Genomic DNA, 20,451 nt, shown 5'->3' with positions numbered 1-20,451 from the left:
ACTCCCATAGTGCCCCGCCCTGGGTGCCCGCCGGGAGCCGCGCTGCGGCGGCGCGGAGCCTGCCGGGAGTTGTAGTCCCCGCGGCGGCGGCGGGCGGGCAGCGAACTACCGGCGGCCGGAGGAGGAAGCGGGGGCGGCGGGGCAGGATCCCGGGATCGAGGTGGGATCCCGGGATCGGGATGCGGCCGCGGCCCGGGACGCCGCCTGGTTGCCCGGAGCGACGCCATGCACCCGGCCGTGGCTGTGGGGCTGGTGTTCGGCGGCTGCTGCAGCAACGTGGTGTTCCTGGAGCTGCTGGCCAGGTGCGGGGCCGAGGGGAGGGCTGAGGGAAAAAGGGTCGGGATCGGGGTGATCCTGTTGGGATGGGATCCCCTCAGGGTGTGTGAGGGGACGCAGCAGCAGTGCCGGGGTGGGTTTGGGGGGATTTGGGGTGCTGAGGGGGTTTTAAACCCCTCAGGCCTCGGTGCCCCTCATGGAAGAGCCCAGAGCCCCTCATGGAAGAGCCCAGAGGTAAATCATCGCCTGTGTCCCTGCTAGGTGGGTTTGGGGTGTTCTGGGCACCCCAATGCAGCACCTTGGCTCTAAACTGGATTAAAGCCACACAACAAATCGGTTTGGTGGTTTTTTTTTTTTTGTTGGTTTTTTTTTTTTTTTTTTTTTAATGTGCTTCAGTGTGAAAATAACCCTAAAATGTCAGCTCAGGAAGCTTTTGGGGTTTGTTTATTTTCCCCTTTTCTTCCATCGTGTCCTTTATTCCTTGGGAAAATAGCTGGATTCCCACCTTGCTCCATCCTCCTGTCAGGGAGTTGTGGAGGGAGATTTAATAATAAAATTCACTCCCATTAAAATTGAAATTAAATTAATTTATAACTCAGTTCATATCAATTATGTGACATCCAAATAAATGACTAAATAATGTGTCCGGGCTAGGGGATGTCCCCATCCCACCCTGTCCCAGCGCTCAGATCCCAGGGACAAGGCAGGAGCTGCCCCTGGGGACAGCAGGGAATGTTTTCCTCCTGGAAATCCGAGCTTGGGGTCTTGGAATGTTTTCCACCTGGAATCCCTGGAATGTTTTCCACCTGGAATCCTCGCTCGCTGCAAAGTCACCGAGTCCCCTTGAATTCTCAGATTGGAGGCTGGTGATTTTGGGGATCTCACCTCACTCACCCTGGTGTTTTTGGGGATCTCACCTTCCTCATCCTGATGTTTTTGGGGATCTCACCTTCTTCACTCACCCTGATGTTTTTGGGGGATCTCACCTTCCTAACTCACCCTGATAATTTTGGGGATCTCACCTTCCTCACTCACCCTGATGTTTTTGGGGGATCTCACCTTCCTCACCCTGATGTTTTTGGGAATCTCACCTTCCTCACCCTGATGATTTTGGGAATCTCACCTTCCTCACCCTGATGATTTTGGGAATCTCACCTTCCTCACCCTGATGATTTTGGGGATCTCACCTTCCTCACCCTGATGGAGGAAGGCTGGAAGCTTGGGCAGGGGCTGTTCAGAAAGGTGGGAAGGCCTGACTGGGAAAAAAGTGATGCTTGAACTGGTTTGGTGTGTAAAATCCCAGTGAGTCAGCGTGGGGCTGCACCCCTGAGCCCTCAGTGCACTCCAGCTTCCAAAATCAGCCCTTACTCCCTCCCAGCCCATCAATATCCCAGATTATTAAAGGAAAAAGGGACTGCAAAATCCAGCAGTTGGGATATTTGCTCCCAAATGGGATTCAGGTGCACAATCCCTGGATAAATCACGGAGTTTGTGTGAGGAGCTGTTTTTTCTCTCAGGGATTACTCCAACCTCTGATTTCCTGCCTGGTTTGTGTTGCAGCATCAGTGACAGAGGAGGGCTGAACCCTTTGGAAGCAAAAAAAAAAACAACAACCCTTTGGATTTGGCTTTTTTTGCCACTCAGGTCTCCTCACAGCAAACCTTAAACCAAAACATTTGGCCCTGTTCAAAGACTGAATTATTCAAAGGTGACTCAAGCCCAGAGGAGCAAATTCCAGAAATCCAATTGCAGACATCAAGGGAAAGCTGCTTTTCACACAAAACCTTCTTTCAAGCAGCACCTCTCATCCACTTTAAAAATTCCTAAAAATCCCAACAGCTCAATTCCTGTGCCTTTTACTTGCCCTGCTCACCTTTAATCCCAAAATTGGGATAACACCAATTATTTTGTTGGGTTTTGGAAGGAAAATTTCCTCCTGCAGATGAATATTCCCAATAACAAGCAAAATCCTGGAGAAGGCAGTGACCAGGTTGGTGAGGAGTAGCAAAGTTGATTGGGAAGAAGTTTGCTCAGGATTTATAAGGAAAGCCAAGGAATGAGAAGTGTTTAATCTGGAAATACCTGAGGGCAGACAAAATAGTTTAAATGTGTGGAGAGTGGCTGCAGAGGAGAGAAGAAAAATATTTCTGCTGGGCTGGGGAGGCAGAACAAGCAATCTCAAATTTCTTGATTTTAGGGGCTCAAATTGCTGTGGAAGGGATGTAAATCAGGCCCAAAAATCAGATTTTCTCCCTTTCCATGTAGTGGAGTAGGAGAGAGAGCAGGGAGACTTCTTGCTGGGAGGACTCTTTTTGGTTGTCTGCAGCTGAAGCAGATCTTGGGTTGATAGATCCAAACTGATCTCATTTTTTAGGTGGATCTGAGTGAGGATTGTGAGCCAAAGAAGGAGCCCTTTTTATCAGCCAGCACAAAACCCCGAGTGCCAACAGTGCTGATAAAATGGGGTCATGTCCAGGGCTCTGTGATTTGGGAGGAGGCAAAGCCCATCCTTGGGTTTTATCACAGGTTTCCAGCTCCTTGTGATCCCCTTTGGGGGTGAAAACTTGGAGATAAGGCTGGAGATAAGATTTGCAATCCTGGAGCTTCTGGCTCTGCTTCAAGGTCTCTTCTCTTTGTCCCTTTTGAACCTTTCAGCCTCAGAGCTGAAAAGATAACGAAGTTTTATGGATAATTCTTCTTCTGGGAAGAAGAATTGGCAGGTGGGCAGAGGGAAGTGGCTCAGGGTGGTGCCCATCCCTGGAAAAAGCAGGGAAAATGGGATTTTTCCAGGTGTTGTCGGCTCAGCCCTGCATTCCCCATGTGGCTGCTGCTCCTCAGAGCTCTGTGGGGTGACAGAGGAGAATTTGGAGGAGGCAGCTTGGAAATTCCTGTTTTCCAGGGCATTTCCCAGCTTGAATCCTGCAAAACTGCATCCAGCATGTTCCTTGAGGAGCAGGACTCTCCCAGGAATGCTTGGCCTCACTTTCTGTCTTACACCAGGAGGAAAAAAAAAAAAAAAAGGAAATATTCTCTAAATTCCTTCATCTCCCATGAGTTTTCTCATTATCTGCCCTGTCACAGCCTCCTCTGAGCTTCTGCTTCCCAGGAAATCCTTCCCTGCTCCCTGGGGGCTCCTCAGGGAATGTTTGTTTGAATTCCTTGCTTTGGAATTGTGGAATTCCTGTTCCCACAGGATAAACATTTGGATTGCTCGGAACTGGTGGCATTTTTGGACTCCTGGGTCCCTCCAGGGAGGGACAAAAAGGGACTAAGAGGGTCCCTTTTGAGCTCAGACAAAATTTTGTTGATTTGGGATCCTAGAGCAGTTGTTGTCACATTAAAAAATCCATGGATGTCACGTGGGATTTCTTCCAGGACTTTTTTTGGGCTCCTGTGAGGAGTTTTGGTCCCTTCTAGAATTCAGAAATCCCAGGGGAGCTGAAACTTTTTTAGAGGAAATTGAGCAAATCTGAACCAGGGACACTCTGCCAGCACAGACCTGACCTTGGCACTTCCCTCCTGCAGCAGGCATGAGGAATATTGAATTTCCAGCTGCCTTTTCTCCCTGGAAAGGCAGATTACCTCAGATTACCTGACCTCTAACAAACACAGAGTCCTCCTAAAGCCACTTCCCGTGGGAAAGAGAGAGATCCAGCAGTTTTTTCTTTCACTTCCCTGACCTGACTGCTCCAACATTCCAAGTTCATCTTGGGAAATGTTGGAGGAAACACCCTGCAGGTGTTTGCACAAGCTCAGGTGAACAAACCCTGAGTAAAACCTCTCCAGGGTGGGTCTCTTTGTGGGAAAAGGGATAGGAGTCTGGAAAAATGGATAGGAGTCTGGAAAAATGGATAGGAGTCTGGAAAAAGGGGGCAGGAGTCTGGGAAAAGGGGGCAGAAGTCTGGGAAAAGGGGGCAGAAGTCTGGAAAAACGGATAGGATTCTGGGAAATGGGGTAGGATTCTGGGGAAAGGGACAGGAGTCTGGGAAAAAGGATAGAATTCTGGGAAAAGGGACAGGAGTCTGGGAAAAGGGACAGGAGTCTGGGAAAAGGGGTAGGATTCTGGGAAAAGGGGTAGGATTCTGGGAAAAGGGATGGGATTCTGGAAAAATGGATGGGAGTCTGGGAAAAGGGGACAGGAGTCTGGGAAAAGGGGACAGGAGTCTGGAAAAATGGATAGGAGTCTGGGAAAAGGGATAGAATTCTGGAAAAAGGGGACAGGAGTCTTGGAAAAGGGGTAGGATTCTGGGAAAAGGGGTAGGATTCTGGGAAAAGGTGTAGGATTCTGGAAAAAGGGGTAGGAGTCTGGGAAAAGGTGTAGAATTCTGGAAAAGGGGGTAGGATTCTGGGAAAAGGGACAGGAGTCTGGGAAAAGGGCACAGGAGTCTGGGAAAAGGCACAGGATTCTGGGAAAAGGGGTAGGAGTCTGGGAAAAGGTGTAGGATTCTGGAAAAAGGGATAGAAGTCTGGGAAAAGGGACAAGATTCTGGGAAAAAGGGTTAGGATTCTGGGGAAAGGGATAGGAGTCTGGAAAAAGGGATAAAATTCTGGAAAAAGGGGTAGGATTCTGGGAAAAGGGATGAGATTCTGGGAAAAGGGATAGGAGTCTGGAAAAAGGGATAGGATTCTGGGAAAAGGGACAGGAGTCTGGGAAAAGGGGTAGGATTCTGGCTCTGCTGCCTCCTTTTGTTGGATCCCAGTGTTAGCTCTCCCTGGAATGGCTCTGATGCTGGTCTCTCCCTGCCTGCAGGCAGTTCCCAGGATGTGGGAACATCGTGACCTTCTCCCAGTTCCTGTTCATTGCGCTGGAAGGTTTCATCTTCGAGGCCAACTTCGGGAGGAAGCGCCCGGCCATCCCCATCAGGTACAATCCCAAGGTTTTCCCCAGCAGGAGTGGCCTGGATCTCTCTTACCTCCAAAAAACTTTTCATAAAGTGGCTTTTCCACTTATCCTGTGGAAATCCCATCCATCCTGCAGCATCTGCAGAGCCATGTTGGGAAGCTGCCAGGCTGGATAAAATCCCCACTCGTTTATCAGGAGTTTTTAATGGGAAATTGCCATCAGATCTTTCCCTGTCACAGGAACGGGGCAGAGTTTTGCACAGGGAAGAGTTTGTTGTGCTTCAAGAGCTTTTTATCTCTGGGATTTGGTGTGGTGGGAGTGGGAAGGGAAAGTTTTCCTGGAAAATCACCCAAATTCACTTCACATTTCTCCACTGGGGACGAGCTTGGTGACAGACCCAGAATCTCTGCTCTGCTCCAAACCTCTCCATGCATCCCATGATTATTCCTGGGGGGTCTCTCAGCATCTCAGGGAGGTTCCTGCACATCTCCCAGGTATTTTTCCACGTTTCAGGAACTATTTCATCATGGTGGCCATGTTCTTCACCGTCAGCGTGGTCAATAACTACGCCCTGAACCTGAACATCGCGATGCCACTGCACATGATCTTCCGTTCGGTGAGCACCCTCCTCCTCCTCCTCCTCCTCCTCCTCCTGGGGCTCCCATTCCATCATTTCTGCTGCAACCATCCCTGCTCCATGTGTCCCGAGAGCACCAAACCCCTGTGGAAATCCTGAATTCCAGCTGGTGGGAGAGCAGCCTCGCTCCAAAGCTCAGCTCCAAAGGTTTCACGTTATGGTGTTGATCATTAAATTCCAGGTTAATGGATAGACAGGGAAACAGGCTCAGACAGGCTTTGGAATTCCAGAGCTAAGGGGGAAGTGGCGGTGACAAAAGCAATCCCAGACTCTGGTTGGCCACAGGGATTCAGCTTTCCCTGCCACCAAGTGATTCATGTTCTGGTCTTGAACATCACAGGTCAGAGAGCATGGATTTGGGATTTGGGATTTGGCCTAATCCACCTGCACAGTTCTTTGCTTTGGGAAAAAACCCATTAAACTGCATCTTCACCTAAGTGTGGATGAGTGCCAGGCTAAAAGATCTCTTAAACCCCAAGGAAATGGAGCCCCAGCTGTTGGGAATAACAAAACCTCCTGGTGGGAGCTCTTTTCCCACAGCACATCCTGGGGGTGGAATATCTGGAATGGGGAGAGGTTCAAAACCAGCCCACGCTGCAGGAGACCTGTCCCCCATGAACTGCGAGGGGTGGTTCTGCTCCTGCAGTCAATCCCTGGAGCTGGGCTCCTGCTCCCAGTTAAACTAGTGGGATTTGGCCACATTCTGAAAAAAAATAAAGGGGAGGTCCCCAGCCCAGTATCCTTATTCCCAAGGGAGCCAGCTCACCTTCTCCCCGTTTCCTGGATGAAGGGAATCATGGAATCATTGAGGCAGGAGAAGAACTTTAAGCTCATGGAGTCCAACCAGTCCCAGCACTGCCAAGCCATCACTGCCCCATGTCCCACGTACCACAGGACTTGGAAATCCCTCCAGGGCTGGACAACCCTTCCAGGGCAGGATTTTTCCCAGTATCCAACCTCAAGGAAGCTGCACCTTCTCCCATTAAAGTCAGTTTTCCTGTTTCAAACGTGGTGTTTCTCTTGGTATCCACCACACTGAGTTTGCAGTGTCCCTTTGGGATCAGCATCCCAAGCTGGGGAATTCTGGCCTGCTGACCTCATGTTTTGGTTTTCCCATCTGTTTTTTTTTTTTGGTTTTTTTCCCCAGGGTTCTCTCATAGCAAGCATGGCTCTAGGGATCATCATCCTGAAGAAAAGGTAAATCACACACTTCTTATCTTTAGGGAATCTCTGCCATGGATTAAATCCCGCTGGGTGTTTCGTGCCATCATTCTTCCTGTTAAATATTCTGATTTTAATGGTGGGGAACTGGGACAGAGAGCATGGCATAGAGGCTGGAATAGCTCCTTCTGCATTTCCACCTCTTCCCTCCTGTCTTGGCTGGAATTAGATTTTCCACAGCTGCAGCCTCTCTGTTCAGTTTTGGAAGAGCTCCTGAGGGATTCTGTGCTGGCTGTGGCTGGGGTGGAGCTCGGTGGGGATTGTGGCTCCAGCAGTGCTGATAACATGCTGATAACACATCAATAACACACTGATAACATGCTGGTAACACATTAATAACATGCTGATAACATAAATAACATGCTGATAACAGGTTGATAACACATTAATAACGTGCTGATAACATGCTGATAACACATCAATAGCATGCTGATAACACATCAGTAACACGCTGATAACATGCTGATAACACATCAATAACACTCTGATAATACGTTGATAACACATCAATAACATGCTGATAACATGTTGATAGCACATCAATAACACACTGATAACATGCTGATAACACATTAATAACGTGCTGATAACACGTTGATAGCACATCAATAACACGCTGATAACATGCTGATAACACATCAATAACATGCTGATAATATGCTGATAACACACTAATAACACACTGATTACACATCAATAACGTGCTGATAACACATTAATAACACACTGATAACACATCAATAATATGCTGATAATACGCTGATAACACATTAATAACACGCTGATAATGTGCTGATAACACACTAATAACGCGCTGATAACAGGTTGATAACACATCAATAACATGCTGATAATATGCTGATAACACACCAATAACACACTTATAACACGTTGATAACACATTAATAACACACTGATAACACATTAATACATCAATAACATGCTGATAACACATCAATAACACACTGATAACACATTATTAATACATCAATAACATGCTGATAACACATTAATAACACGCTGATAACACATCAGTAACATGCTGATAACACGTTGATAACACGCTGATAACACATTAATACATGATGATTACACATCGATAACATGCTGATAACACATTAATAACACGCTGATAACGCTGAGCCGTGCCTGCACAGACTCAAGGCTGGAGTTGTGGGATAAACTGGGAGAAGTGTTGGGATAATCTGGGATAAAGGTGGGGAGGAAAGCTTCCTGAGGGACAAGTGTTGGGATAAACTGGGATAAAGGTGGGGAGGAAAACCTCCTGAGGTGCTGAGCTGGAGTCAGCTGGCCCTGGCAGGTCAGGAGGGGCAGCGTGCCTGTTATCCCGGAATCCCGGATATCCAGGGAAGCAGGGATGCCAGGCAGGGTTGGTGACGTGTCCCTTGTCCCCTGTGCAGGTACAGCGTGTCAAAATACAGCTCCATCGCCCTGGTGTCCCTGGGCATCTTCACCTGCACCTTCATGTCTGCCAAGCAAGTGGTAAGGATGGGAAGGGACGAGGAGCCTCAGAAATTCCCTTTGCCTGGTTTTTCACGGAGACATGAGGTGTCTCCGACCTCTACATCGCTCCCCGAAAAGCTTTTCCTCCTGGTTTTATTTTCCTGTGGGATTTTGTTTAATTACAGGTGTCTCTTCACCTGTTCACGCTGCTTTTTGCTGGGAATAAACTTCATTTTTCTTTGGCCTCAGAGGTAACAGACAGAAGCTGCTTTTTCTTGCTCCTGGCAGGCAGGAGAAGGTGAATCCTCAACAAAAAGCCATCAGAAATCTTCCCTCTTTCCATCCCACAAGAAATTGTGGCCTTTCAGGCTGGATTTTTCCTGTTGTCATCCAGCCTGACCCTTAAATAAAGTGCCAGTGCTTGGAGAGCAGGAGGGAGGGAAGCAAATCCATGTGGAATACAATCAGAGTCAGCACCCACGGCCTGACCCTGTCAGCTGATGACAAAAAAATGGCAGAAAGGGAAAATTGGCTGCACTTAATCCAGCTCGGAGAGGTTGGAAATGAAAGGGAGCTGTCAAAGCTCCAAATTCCCCATCATTCCAGAGCTTTTTACCCAAGGAAGGGCTGGGCTCTGCAACTTTGGCTCTCTGTTAATCCACATCAGCTCCCAGCAGGGCTGGAATTCGGGGTTGCGCTGACAGCTGTGGCAAAGGTGAATAAATCTGATTTTCCCTGAGGCAAGTCCGGCTGGAGCTGTGCCCTCAGCCTGATTTCATCCATCTCTTGAGCACAAGCCTGGGTTTAGGTCTGGTTTTAGCTCCTGATGGGTTTGGCCAGAGCTCTTCTTCCTTCCTACACAGTCATCCCTGGGAATGGGGACACAGAAACCCGGGAATGGGGATACAGGAACATGGGAATGGGATGGGAGCACAGGAACCCAGGAATAGGGACACAGGAACCTGGGAATGGGGATACAGGAACCTGGGAATGGGGACACAGGAACCCAGGAATGGGGATACAGGAACCTGGGAATGGGATGGAGATAGAAGAACTTGGGAATGGGGATACAGGAACATGGGAATGGGGACACAGGAGCCTGGGAATGGGATGGAGATAGAAGAACCTGGGAATGGGGATACAGGAACATGGGAATAGGATGGGAGCACAGGAAACCAGGAATGAAAAGGCAGCACAGGAATCTGGGAATGGGATGGGAGCGCAGGAACCTGGGAATGGGGACACAGGAACCTGGAAATGGGCTGGAGATAGAAGAACTTGGGAATGGGGACACAGGAGCCTGGGAATGGGATGGGAGCACAGGAACCTGGGAATGGGGGCACAGGAACCTGGGGATGGGGACACAGGAACCTGGGAATGGGGACACAGGAACCTGGGAATGGGGATACAGGAACCTGGGAATGGGGGACACAGGAACCCGGGAATGGGGCACAGGAGCCTGGGAATGGGATGGGAGCACAGGAACCCAGGAATGGGGGATACAGGAACCTGGGAATGGGATGGGGACACGGGAACCTGGGAATGGGATGGGAGCACAGGAACCCAGGAATGGGGACCCAGGAACCCAGGAATGGGATGGAGATAGAAGAACTTGGGAATGGGGATACAGGAACCTGGGAATGGGGATACAGGAACATGGGAATGGGATGGGAGCACAGGAACCCAGGAATGGGGACACAGGAACCTGGGAATGGGATGGAGATAGAAGAACCTGGGAATGGGGATACAGGAACATGGGAATAGGATGAGAGCACAGGAACCCAGGAATGAAAAGGCAGCACAGGAATCTGGGAATGGGATGGGGATACAAAAACCTTGGAATGGGATGAGGACACAGGACCCTGGGATTGGGCTGGCTTTGGGAGCTTGAAAAGGGACCTTGATTATTTTTGTGGTTAAAAGAGTTCAGTCTCATCAAACCAGGCCCTTCCTTTCAGCAACAATCCTGATTTGATCAGATTCTGCCTTTTTTTTTTGCTGGAATCTCTGCATTCCCTGGAGCAGAGCGGGAAGCCTGTGGCTACTGCAGGGGCCTGGTGGCTCTTGGTGACTTTGTGTCTCCCTTCAGGCATCTGACTCCAGCTCAAATGAAGAGGATGGACCCCAGGCTTTCCTCTGGTGGCTGCTGGGTATGTGAGGCTCACATTTCTGGGATACTGGCAGGATTCTTGGAATTCTCTAGGTGAAAGCAGCCCTGCCTGGAGCAGAGAGGACGAGGGGCTGGGGCTGCTCCCGGTGTTCCTTCAGCACAGCAGTTGATGGAGGAGGCTTTAAAGTGTGGTTTTCTACCTCTGCCCTGGCTCTGTTGGTGGCTCTTTGGGAAATCTGGGATTGATTATTATCAGTAGTGGCACAAAGTGCATCCCTGGTATTTTTAAGGGATCTCTTGGATACCTGTAATCAAACCCTAGAATTGTTATCAGTTTTCTTACCAAGTCTGGGCAGTTTGTTTGGTTTTTGGTTTTTTTTCCCTGAAAGCCAAATTTGGTGAGTTGAAGCTGCAGGGCTGTGCTTCCCTTCCAGGTATTGCTGCCCTCACCTTTGCCCTGCTGATGTCTGCCAGGATGGGGATTTTCCAGGAGATGCTGTACAAGAAATTTGGGAAGCACTCCAAGGAGGCCCTGTTCTACAACGTGAGTCCCTGGGGCTCTCCCTGCTCCAAGGTCCCTTCCACTCCTGGATTGGGCACAAAAAGGATCCCACACTGCCAGGATGGAGCAGTGAGGAGCCTGCTGAGATCCAGCTGCTTTCCAGCAGGGAATTGGGGTGGATTCCATCCCCTGATCCCACCATGGATTTGTTTCTCCCCCCAGCATGCGTTGCCACTCCCTGGATTCCTGCTCCTGGCTCCCAACATTTACCAGCACGCCGTGCTCTTCAACCAGTCTGGTGAGTGCTGTGCTGAGGGCTCCGTGCTCCTGGGCCTTCCCAGCCTCTGGAAAATCCTCTGGGAAGTTCCCTTCCTGCAGTGGTGCATGCTGGCAGCTTGGGGTGTTCCAAGCCTTCTGAATTTTGAGGAATTTGCAGGAAGGAATTCCTGGCTGGGCTGGAATTGCCAGAGCAGCTGGGGCAGCCCCTGGATCCCTGGAATGTCCAAGGGCAGGTTGGACATTGGGGCTGGAGCAGCCTGGGACAGTGGGAGGTGTCCCCGCCGTGGATGGGAATATGGAATTTAAGGGACCATTCCATAATTCCATGATTAAAGCCCAAGTTTCTGACTAATTCCCACACACCAGCCACATCCAAGAGTGATCCCTGGGAAAAGGAACGTGGTGGCTCAAAAATGGGAATACCAGGACTTAATCCTCAATAAGGGATGTAAGCATGGGCCTGCTGGGATGTTCTTTGCTGGTGTTCCCCAGGATTTGCTGTGTGAGCAGAGTGGATTCCTCCAGCACGAGAGCTCTGACCCAGGAGAGCAAAACAGAGCTTTTCTCCTAATATTTCTCCTTATTTTCCATTTTTCCCTGCAGAGCTGTTCCAGGTGCCGGTGATCGGCCTCACCCTGCCAATCATGTGGTTCTACCTCCTCATGAACGTCATCACCCAGTATCCTTTATCCTGATCCCACCCTTTGTGGGGTGGCACAGCGGGATTGGGGCTGCCTTCCTAAAGCCTTGGAGGCTTCCTAAATCCCTGGAGGCTTCCTAAATCCCTGGAGGCTTCCTAAATCCCTGGAGGCTTCCTAAATCCTTGGAGGCTTCCTAAATCCTTGGAGGCTTCCTAAAGCCTTGGAGGCTTCCTAAAGCCTCAGAGGCTTCCCTGCCCTCAGGAGCTGCTGGTGGTGTAACTCCAGAAATACAGGGAATGGGAAGTTCTGTTTTTTAGGTTGGACTCCATGATCTCAAAGGTCTTTTCCAACCTCTTTTTTCCGGGATTTTGGGACTGCTGCTCCATGGAAATGGAGGAGTTTGGAGTTTCCATTGTCCAGCTCAGTCCTGGCTGCTCCAGTAGGGGAGTCTGAGATTTGGGATGTTTGTAGTGAGTTTGTAGTGTCCTGTTCCACCCCAGCTGATCCCAGGAGGGAATTTTCCCCACCCACAGCAGGCTGCCCATTCCCAGAGGGAATCCCCAGTGTCCATCCCTGCTGTCCCTTACCTCCTGCTCCCAGGAGAAGGTAAATCCTCGGAGGCTTCCCTGCCCTCAGGAGCTGCTGGTGGTGTAACTCCAAAAATACCGGGAATGGGAAGTTCTGTTTTTTAGCTTGGACTCTGTGATCTCAAAGATCTTCTCCAGCCTGGTTTGTTCTGGGATTTTGGGACTTCTGCTCCATGGAAATGGAGGAGTTTGGAGTTTCCATTGTCCAACTCAGTCCTGGCTGCTCCAGTAGGGGAGTCTGAGATTTGGGGTTTCCCTGAGTTTGTAGTGTCCTGTTCCCAGCTGATCCCAGGCAGGAGGGAATTTCCCTCACCCACAGCAGGCTGCCCATTCCCAGAGGGAATCCCCAGTGTCCATCCCTGCTGTCCCTTACCTCCTGCTCCCAGGAGAAGGTAAATCCTTGGAGGCTTCCCTGCCCTCAGGAGCTGCTGGTGGTGTAACTCCAGAAATACAGGGAATGGGAAGTTCTGTTTTTTAGGTTGGACTCGATGATCTCAAAGGTCTTTTCCAGCCTGGATTGTTCTGGGATTTTGGGACTGCTGCTCCATGGAAATGGAGGAGTTTGGAGTTTCTGTTGTCCAACTCAGTCCTGGCTGCTCCAGTAGGGGAGTCTGAGATTTGGGATGTTCCTGAGTTTGTAGTGTCCTGTTCCAACCCAGCTGATCCAAGCAGGAGGGAATTTCCTGCAGGCTGCCCATTCCCAGAGGGAATCCCCAGTGTCCATCCCTGCTGTCCCTTACCTCCTGCTCCCAGGAGAAGGTAAATCCTTGGAGGCTTCCCTGCCCTCGGGAGCTGCTGGTGGTGTAACTCCAGAAATACAGGGAATGGGAAGTTCTGTTTTTTAGCTTGGACTCTGTGATCTCAAAGGTCTTTCCCAACCTGTTTTTTCTGGGATTTTGGGACTTTTGCTCCATGGAAATGGAGGAGTTTGGAGTTTCCATTGTCCAACTCAGTCCTGGCTGCTCCAGTAGGGGAGTCTGAGATTTGGGGTTTCCCTGAGTTTGTAGTGTCCTGTTCCCAGCTGATCCCAGGCAGGAGGGAATTTCCCTCACCCACAGCAGGCTGCCCATTCCCAGAGGGAATCCCCAGTGTCCATCCCTGCTGTCCCTTACCTCCTGCTCCCAGGAGAAGGTAAATCCTTGGAGGCTTCCCTGCCCTCAGGAGCTGCTGGTGGTGTAACTCCAGAAATACAGGGAATGGGAAGTTCTGTTTTTTAGGTTGGACTCGATGATCTCAAAGGTCTTTTCCAGCCTGGATTGTTCTGGGATTTTGGGACTGCTGCTCCATGGAAATGGAGGAGTTTGGAGTTTCTGTTGTCCAACTCAGTCCTGGCTGCTCCAGTAGGGGAGTCTGAGATTTGGGATGTTTGTAGTGAGTTTGTGGTGTCCTGTTCCAAACCAGTTGATCCCAGGAGGGAATTTCCCCTCACCCACAGCAGGCTGCCCAATCCCGGAGGGAATCCCCAGTGTCCATCCCTGCTGTCCCTTACCTCCTGCTCCCAGGAGAAGGTAAATCCTTGGAGGCTTCCCTGCCCTCAGGAGCTGCTGGTGGTGTAACTCCAGAAATACAGGGAATGGGAAGTTCTGTTTTTTAGGTTGGACTCGATGATCTCAAAGGTCTTTTCCAACCTGTTTTTTCTGGGATTTTGGGACTGCTGCTCCATGGAAATGGAGGAGTTTGGAGTTTCCGTTGTCCAACTCAGTCCTGGCTGCTCCAGTAGGGGAGTCTGAGATTTGGGATGTCCCTGAGTTTGTAGTGTCCTGTTCCCAGCTGATCCCAGGAGGGAATTTCCCTCACCCACAGCAGGCTGCCCATTCCCAGAGGGAATCCTCAGTGTCCATCCCTGCTGTCCCTTACCTCCTGCTCCCAGGAGAAGGTAAATCCTTGGAGGCTTCCCTGCCCTTGGGAGCTGCTGGTGGTGTAACTCCAGAAATACAGGGAATGGGAAGTTAACTCCAGAAATACAGGGAATGGGAAGTTCTGTTTTTTAGCTTGGACTCTGTGATCTCAAAGGTCTTCTCCAGCCTGGTTCTGGGATTTTGGGACTGCTGCTCCATGGAAATGGAGGAATTTGGAGTTTCCATTGTCCAGCTCAGTCCTGGCTGCTCCAGTAGGGGAGTCTGAGATTTGGGATGTTCCTGAGTTTGTGGTGTCCTGTTCCAACCCAGCTGATCCCAGGAGGGAATTTCCCCCACCCACAGCAGGCTGCCCAATCCCGGAGGGAATCCCCAGTGTCCATCCCTGCTGTCCCTTACCTCCTGCTCCCAGGAGAAGGTAAATCCTTGGAGGCTTCCCTGCCCTCAGGAGCTGCTGGTGGTGTAACTCCAGAAATACAGGGAATGGGAAGTTCCGTTTTTTAGGTTGGACTCGATGATCTCAAAGGTCTTTTCCAACCTGTTTTTTCTGGGATTTTGGGACTGCTGCTCCATGGAAATGGAGGAGTTTGGAGTTTCCGTTGTCCAACTCAGTCCTGGCTGCTCCAGTAGGGGAGTCTGAGATTTGGGATGTCCCTGAGTTTGTAGTGTCCTGTTCCCAGCTGATCCCAGGAGGGAATTTCCCTCACCCACAGCAGGCTGCCCATTCCCAGAGGGAATCCTCAGTGTCCATCCCTGCTGTCCCTTACCTCCTGCTCCCAGGAGAAGGTAAATCCTTGGAGGCTTCCCTGCCCTTGGGAGCTGCTGGTGGTGTAACTCCAGAAATACAGGGAATGGGAAGTTAACTCCAGAAATACAGGGAATGGGAAGTTCTGTTTTTTAGCTTGGACTCTGTGATCTCAAAGGTCTTCTCCAGCCTGGTTCTGGGATTTTGGGACTGCTGCTCCATGGAAATGGAGGAATTTGGAGTTTCCATTGTCCAGCTCAGTCCTGGCTGCTCCAGTAGGGGAGTCTGAGATTTGGGATGTTCCTGAGTTTGTGGTGTCCTGTTCCAACCCAGCTGATCCCAGGAGGGAATTTCCCCCACCCACAGCAGGCTGCCCATTCCCAAAGGGAATTCCCTGTGTCCATCCCTGCTGTCCTTTACCTCCTGCTCCCAGGAGAAGGTAAATCCTTGGAGGCTTCCCTGCCCTCGGGAGCTGCTGGTGGTGTAACTCCAGAAATACCAGGAAAGGGAACTTCTGTTTTTTAGGTTGGACTCAATGATCTCAAAGGTCTTCTCCAGCCTGGTTTGTTCTGGGATTTTGGGACTTCTGCTGCATGGAAGTGGAGGAGTTTGGAGTTTCCTTTGTCTCTGTGGCAGGGATTGCCAACACAGTGGGGAAACCAGGAGATTTGGGATGTCCCTGAGTTTGTGGTGTCCCGTTCCCAGCTGATCCCAGGCAGGAGGGAATTCCCCCCACCCACAGCAGGCTGCCCATTCCCAGAGGGAATCCCCAGTGTCCATCCCTGCTGTCCCTTACCTCCTGCTCCCAGGAGAAGGTAAATCCTTGGAGGCTTCCCTGCCCTCGGGAGCTGCTGGTGGTGTAACTCCAGAAATACAGGGAATGGGAAGTTCTGTTTTTTAGGTTGGACTCGATGATCTCAAAGGTCTTTTCCAACCTCTTTTTTCTGGGATTTTGGGACTGCTGCTCCATGGAAGTGGAGGAGTTTGGAGTTTCCCTTGGCTCTGTGGCAGGGATTGCCAACACAGTGGGGAAACCGGGAGATTTGGGATGTCCCTGAGTTTGTGGTGTCCTGTTCCCAGGAGGGAATTTCCCCTCACCCACAGCAGGCTGCCCATTCCCAAAGGGAATTCCCTGTGTCCATCCCTTAGCTCCAGCTCCCAGGTACGTCTGCATCCGCGGCGTCTTCATCCTGACCACGGAGTGCACGTCCCTCACGGTCACCCTGGTGGTGACACTCCGCAAATTCGTCAGCCTCATCTTCTCCATCCTCTACTTCCAGAACCCCTTCACGGGCTGGCACTGGCTGGGCACCACCTTCGTCTTCGTGGGCACCCTGATGTACACCGAGGTGTGGAACAGCCTCGGGCCCCTCCTGGCGCGCCGCCGCCGGCCCAAGGAGGAGTGAATCCAGGGATTTCCCGCAGGGATTTTGGTGTTTTTCCAGAGCAGAGCAGCAGGGAGCTCCCCCTCCCAGGGGGGGGGTTTTATAACAGGGGAGGTGTTGGCTGTGCCAAGCTCCTGGGAAAATGAGGATCCTCCGCTGGGAACTTGGGGGAAGGATTATGGAGAAACAATCCAGGTACTTTTTGCGAGTCGGCATTTTTTTATGTGACCCCTTTTGCTTCCAATTTTTCCTCCTTTTTTTTTTTTTTTTTTTCCATTGGAATAGCCCTTTTTAAGGAGCAGCTGATCCAGGGCTTTACTGGGAGCCCATCTTCCATGCTGTTGCCTTGGATCAGCTGGACCCTGAGCCAGTTTGGTGCCATCCTTTCATTGTCCCGGTATCTGGAGCTGATGGCTGAGCCCCATTCCAGTGGGAATCCCTGATCCCTGTGCTGGGAGGATGTGGGATACACCCCCAGCTGAATCTCCCAGTCTGCCCAGTAGATCCTGAGAGGGCTGGCTTTCCTCTCCCAGTTCTCCCATCCCTTGGGATCAGCTTCCTCGTGGCTTTTGTGCCAGCCTGTCCCTCAGTGTCACCCCTGGCTGCTTTTCCTGGAGCTTCCCTGCAGTTTTCCTGGAGCAGCACCTTGTTCCCGTGGTGCTCAGCTGGAACAGTTGAGGCATCCAGGAGGGATGGAGGGGGTTTAATAGCAAAGGAAAAACAATGAAAAAAACCCCAAAGTCATGAATGACAGCACTTTCCTCCCAGGCATTCCCTGAGCCAAGGTCACCTTTCCAAAACTTCCTCCCTCTATTTTTACTGCTGATTTCTATCAGCTCTCTGGGATAATCCCCTTCCCAGCTTTCCATGGCTTCATCCGTGCTGGGAGGCAGAGTGGGAAAAGGGAAAAGCTCCATGATGTGCTGGGAGCACTGGTTTAGCCCCAACCCCAAATCCCGATGTGGGAAAAGGGAATTCCATCCCACGCAGAGCCAGCGAGGTGCTGCCAGGACCTGCAGCTCCATCCTGATATCCTGAAGGATTTTTTTTCCCCAGTTTCTGTTTTTTCCTGAGCCTGAAACAGCTGAATTTCAAGTGCCATGGGATTTTTCCAGGGAGGCTGGTGTAGGTCAGGCGTTGTTCCAGCTGTTTGTGGTGGCTCCTGGAAGGACTCAGAGAGAGGCAAAACCTTTATCCATGATTTTCATCCCCAGGCTCTTCACACGGAGCTTCAGCTGGGATTGGGGAGGTGGGGAAGCCAACAGAAATTCGGGATGAAGGATTTTGGGAACTGGGAGTAAGTGGTGAGGTTCTTCAGAGATCAAACACGGTGGGGAAACTCTGGAGCTGTGACTCAAGGCTGGTGGGTGTTTTATCCAGGGATTGTAGGATCCAGGGATTGTTTTATCCAGGAATTGTTGGACCCAGGGATTGTAGAATCCAGGGATTGTAGGATCCAGGGATTGTGGGATCCAGGGATTGTGGGATCCAGGGATTGTTGGATCCAGGGATTGTAGGATCCAGGGATTGTTGGATCCAGGGATTGTAGGATGCAGGGATTGTTTTATCCAGGGATTGTGGGATCCAGGGATTGTGGGATCCAGGGATTGTAGGATCCAGGGATTGTAGGATCCAGGGATTGTTGGATCCAGGGATTGTAGGATCAAGGGATCGTTGGATCCAGGGATTGTAGGATCCAGGGACCGTTTTATGCAGGGATTGGGATCCAGGGATTGTAGGATCCAGGGATTGTAGGATCCAGGGATTGTTTTATCCAGGGATTGTTGGATCAAGGGATTGTTGGATCCAGGGATTGTAGGATCCAGGGATTGTTGGATCCAGGGATTGTTGGATCCAGGGATTGTAGGATCCAGGGATTTTGGGATCCAGGGATTGTGGGATCCAGGGATTGTAGGATCCAGGGATTGTTGGATCCAGGGATCGTTTTATGCAGGGATTGGGATCCAGGGATTGTAGGATCCAGGGATTGTTTGATCCAGGGATCATTGGATCCAGGGATTGGGATCCAGGGATTGTAGGATCCAGGGACTGTTTTATCCAGGGATTGTAGGATCCAGGACAGAGCAGAGCTGGCACGGAGCTGCTCCCAGGTGTAACATTCTGTGCATCCTCTGGGTCACTCTTCCTCTCCAGGACCTTGCACGTTGTCCCCAATTCCCGTGGGAATATTTGGCGGATTTGGGCACTCCTTTTTTTTTTGTTTTTTTTTTTTTTTAACCATGTGCTTTTCACTCCCAGCACATCAACCCTGGGTTGTTTGTTGCTGTTTGTTGCTTTTGTAAATTAACTTTAAAAAAAAGTTAAATTTTTTTTTAACTTCTCGGCGTGATCAGTGCATTTGGAATATTTATGGAGTCGCAGGAGTGGCAGCAATTCAGGAAAGGTCCAGGCAGAAGGGCCTTGTTAGCCAAAATTAATTAAACCCAGGCTCCCCCTCCAGGCTGATTAGTTGGGTTTTAATTTTTATGTAGAGATCAGAGCACCTATTTTTTAGCAGAGGCTGGAAAGGAGGAGCCCGACCGCTTTTGGGGTGGCTGGTTGGGTTTAGGGTGGGGTTTGGGTTGGTTTTTTAAAAGTGAAATAAATCTGTTTCCTCTTCAAAGGCTGTTGGGTTTGTGTCTCATTTTGTGCTTTGCTGGTGGCTGGAAAATTAATGGTGTCGTGGAATTTTTTAGGTTGGAAATGCCCTCTAAGATCACCATCAGATCCAAGTTTTCCCTAAATCCAGCACCAATGGGAGCCTGGAGCAGCTGGGGAGGAGGAAATTCGGGATTTGAGATCTCCCAGCAAAACTGAAATCTTCACAACTGTCCAGGTTTGGGGTCCCAGGCAAGACTCAAATCTTCATCAGAATCTGAGCTTCTCCAAAAAGATTCAAAATCTCAAATCAGAATTTGTAAGATTCTCCAAAAAGACTCAAAATCTCAAACCATGAGAAATTGAGGTTCTCCAAAAAGACTGAAGTTCTTAATCCATCAAAATTTGATGTTCTGCAAAAAAGGCTCAGATCCTCAAACCATCAGAATTTGAGGTTCTCCCAGAAAGCTCAAAATCTCAAACCAGAGTTTGAGGTTCTCCCAAAAAACTCAAAATCTCAAATCAGAGTTTGAGGTTCTCCCAAAAAACTCAAAATCTCAAACCAGAGTTTGAGTTTCTCCAGAAAACTTTAAATCCTCAAAATATCACAATCTGAGGTTCTCCCAAAAAACTTACATCCTCCAATCAGAATTTAAAGTTCCCCAAGAAGATTCAAATCCTCAAACCATTAGAATTTGTGATTCTCCAAAAGGACTCGAATCCTCAAACCAGAATTTGAGGTTCTCCAAAAAGACTCAAATTCTCAAAATATCACTCTCAGGTTCTCCCAAAACCTCAAATACTAAATCAGAATCTGAGGTTCTCCAAAAAGATTCAAATGCTCAAAACCATCAGAATTTGAGGTTCTCTGAAAAGATTCAAGTCCTCAAATCAGAACCCGAGGTTCTTCAAAAAGACTCAAAACCTCAAATCAGAATTTGAGGACTCAGATCCTGATGGGAATCTTGAGGTTCTCCAAAAAGACTCAAATCTTCCTCAGAATCTGAGGATCTTCAATAGGATTAAAAACCTCGAAACATCAGAATCTGAGGTTCTCCAAAAAGATTTAAAACCTCCAAATATCAGAATCTGAGGTTCTTCAAAAAGCTTCAAGTCCTCTGTAAAACTCCAGTTTGACCCTGACCAACTTAAGGTGTGACTCCAGACACTCTTCCCTGCCAGTAAAACCAGAATTCCCTGAAAAAAATCTGGGAAAAGGAGTGTAAATATTAAAAATACAATCCAGGCAGAATTGCCTTCAACCTCAGCCAGATGTTCCACACTTCAGGAGGCAGGAGAGGGCAGCA

At 49.7% G+C, this 20,451-nt stretch overlaps 1 protein-coding gene across 2 annotated transcripts; it reads left to right on the top strand.

Annotated features, from left to right (window-relative positions):
* Window positions 1-88: 88 nt before the first annotated feature.
* On the top strand, window positions 89-19,169 carry SLC35B4 (solute carrier family 35 member B4). Of its 2 annotated transcripts, XR_012051914.1 has the most exons (11): window positions 89-302; window positions 5,027-5,140; window positions 5,633-5,735; window positions 6,904-6,953; window positions 8,399-8,480; window positions 10,531-10,591; window positions 10,986-11,095; window positions 11,276-11,351; window positions 11,936-12,011; window positions 16,324-18,203; window positions 18,263-19,169. XR_012051914.1 is itself a non-coding variant. In XM_030289891.4 (10 exons), exons 1-10 carry the CDS (start codon window positions 226-228, stop codon window positions 16,565-16,567), a joined length of 993 nt encoding a protein of 330 aa, XP_030145751.2. In that variant the 5' UTR covers window positions 89-225; the 3' UTR covers window positions 16,568-19,169. The 2 variants fall into 2 exon arrangements, 1 of the variants encoding a protein (XP_030145751.2); XM_030289891.4 differs by having other exon boundaries at window positions 16,324-19,169.
* The last annotated feature ends 1,282 nt before the right edge of the window (window positions 19,170-20,451 follow it).

This window comes from Taeniopygia guttata, chromosome 1A (assembly GCF_048771995.1).
Source record: "Taeniopygia guttata chromosome 1A, bTaeGut7.mat, whole genome shotgun sequence".
Classification (NCBI taxonomy): domain Eukaryota; kingdom Metazoa; phylum Chordata; class Aves; order Passeriformes; family Estrildidae; genus Taeniopygia; species Taeniopygia guttata.
Note: the sequence above shows the minus strand (reverse complement) of the source record. Positions and strands in the feature narration are given on the sequence as shown.